Source organism: Neophocaena asiaeorientalis, unplaced genomic scaffold, assembly GCF_003031525.2.
Source record: "Neophocaena asiaeorientalis asiaeorientalis breed wild unplaced genomic scaffold, Neophocaena_asiaeorientalis_V1.1 scaffold43, whole genome shotgun sequence".
Lineage (NCBI taxonomy): Eukaryota > Metazoa > Chordata > Mammalia > Artiodactyla > Phocoenidae > Neophocaena > Neophocaena asiaeorientalis.
The window spans coordinates 7,478,701-7,481,019 of NW_020173674.1; the positions used below are offsets into that span (position 1 = coordinate 7,478,701).

General features: G+C 57.6%; 1 protein-coding gene across 14 annotated transcripts in view; it reads left to right on the forward strand.

The window, feature by feature from the left end:
• SF1 (splicing factor 1) overlaps positions 1-2,255 on the forward strand; it is an 11,844-nt gene extending 9,589 nt beyond the window's left edge. For 5 of the 14 annotated variants that reach the window (XM_024748759.1, XM_024748752.1, XM_024748749.1 and 2 more), the window contains 2 exons: positions 8-159; positions 813-1,593. In XM_024748759.1, coding sequence (XP_024604527.1) covers positions 8-159; positions 813-1,150 — 490 coding nt within the window. In that variant the 3' untranslated portion in view covers positions 1,151-1,593. Of the gene's footprint in view, positions 1-7; positions 160-812 lie in introns of all 14 variants that reach the window. The other 9 variants (XM_024748756.1, XM_024748760.1, XM_024748762.1 and 6 more) reach the window with 6 other exon arrangements.
• The last annotated feature ends 64 nt before the right edge of the window (positions 2,256-2,319 follow it).

A 2,319-nucleotide genomic window follows, 5' to 3' on the forward strand; every position in this document is an offset into this window, starting at 1 on the left:
TGGGCAGGATGCCGCCGCCGCCGCCGCCTCCCAGTGGGCAGCCTCCACCCCCTCCCTCTGGTCCTCTTCCCCCATGGCAGCAGCAGCAGCAGCAGCCTCCACCACCCCCTCCGCCCAGCAGCAGTATGGCTTCCAGTACCCCTTTGCCATGGCAGCAAAGTGAGTGGAATATTTTGGGCTTGTGGGGGTGGGTGGGATTGCGGGGGAGGGGGCTGAGAGGAATGAGAGACCCTGGCAGACAGGCAGGCAAGACACCTTGGGGTGAGACTCTGGTCTCCGCTGCAGGGTAAACAAGGGCCTTGTGGCCCCCGGGGGCCTCGGGGAGGAGAGCTGATGTTTGGTGTGGTTGTGTCTGGGGAAGCCTACGCGTTAGGCCCGGGTTGGGGTGGTGCATGCCTGCTCTGGAGAGGGATGTGATTGGGGCCTGAGAGACTGCGGGGATGGGATGGGGGCAGCGGGGAGAGTAGCTGTGGCCTTGAGGTTGAATGTGCCGTTCGGTGGTGGCGGCGGATGGGCGGAGGGATGTCAGAGCCGGTTCTTGTGTCTGGTACCTTCCCCTCAGCCCTTCCAGGGGCATTGGTGACAAAGGGCTTACTCTGTTAAGCCTAGAGACCTTGAGGCTGACCCCAGGGTAGTCCTGCCCACCCCTCCACCCCCATCGCTAGGACAGCCCTGCCCGCCCGCCCCCCACCACCGTACCCCATGCCAAGCCAGGAGCAGGCGTCCCTCGCCCCCCCATCCCAAGGCAAGCAGCCGCAGAGAGCCGCGGTGTGCCCCCGCGCGTGTGACCTTGGGCTTCTTTACCACCCCAGATACGACGACTACCACCACGAGCGCTGGCACAGGGTCCATCCCGCCATGGCAACAGCAGCAGGCGGCTGCCGCAGCTTCTCCAGGAGCCCCTCAGATGCAAGGCAACCCCACTATGGTGCCCCTGCCCCCAGGGGTCCAGCCGCCTCTGCCGCCCGGGGCCCCTCCCCCTCCGCCGCCTCCGCCGCCTGGTTCCGCCGGCATGATGTATGCCCCGCCCCCTCCTCCTCCGCCTCCCATGGACCCTTCTAACTTTGTCACCATGATGGGCATGGGGGTGGCGGGCATGCCACCCTTCGGGATGCCTCCAGCTCCCCCACCGCCTCCACCACAGAACTAGACTCGGTTTTTTAAGAAAATATATATTATATATAGAGAGAATTGGTCTCGTTTAAACACACGCCGAACCTCACCATATGGAGCCAGACATTGGGACGCACGCATGTGATTGTGTGCACGCATGTGTGTGTGTGCACGCACCGGGCTGGGCCAAGCGACTGAGGCCTCGCTTAGGAACGGGCAGGTGGTAGTAGGGGCGCCAGCTTGGGCTCTCCTGGCGCCCCGTAGCATCGAGTGTCTTCTTTGTCTTCTTTCTCTCCTCACCCAAATCCCTTTGCCTCTCCCCAAACCGGGCCGCCAGGATCCCTCCCCGCGGCGGCGATGGCCCGAGCCATGAGAGTGAGGACTTTCCGCGCCCATTGGTGACCCTTCCAGGCAGACAGCCTCAGCAGCGCCCCTGGTGGACAGGATGGTTCGGCAAAGCAGCCTGAGTTATTTTTATGGACGGAATCGGAACACGCTGGCTCCATATTGTGAAATTTTTTATTAATTTTTTCTTTTTCCTTTGTTACTTCCTTATCTTTTCCTTTCTTCAGACTCCGTCCAAGGAGATGCTCTCCCCGGTCTTCTGCTGCAATTAGATTCCTTTCCCTTTTTCATTCCTCATTCTTCTCTTTCTAAGGAGAGAGGAACAAATGGTTCTTAGGCAAAGGCTTTTGGCCACCAATGTCAGGCTAGTGGGGGGTTCCTTAGGTTCTAAGATTTTCAAGGTGCCATAGTCGCCCTGAGATTTTTTTTCCCCTAATTTTAAGCGTGGGGTTTTGTCTCTGTCACCTTTGTAGACTAGCGGGTTGACCCCCAGGTCCAGGGTCCATTTCCGTCCTGGCATCCCTGCCAGCAGTCGGGGCCACCTACGCTGCCGTGGGCTTGTCTGCCAGCCAGGAGCACCCTTTCCACGCCCCTGAGCACCTGAGCTGCCTCAGATTCCATTTGTTCCTCTCTTTCCTGGAAGGTTTCCTTTTCAAATTTATTTTAGTCCCAAATGTCAGTGTATTGCAGTGTCTAGGGATTTGAGCCCTTTGTTTTCCGTTCTGCTTCCTTTTTTTCCTCCTTCCTCTTAATGGTGTGATTATGTTGATAATAATGTATAACGCGCGTTCTCTTCACTGGTTTATCTGCAGAAATTTCTCTGGGCTTTTTTTTTTTTTTTTTTTTTTTTTTTTTTGTTTT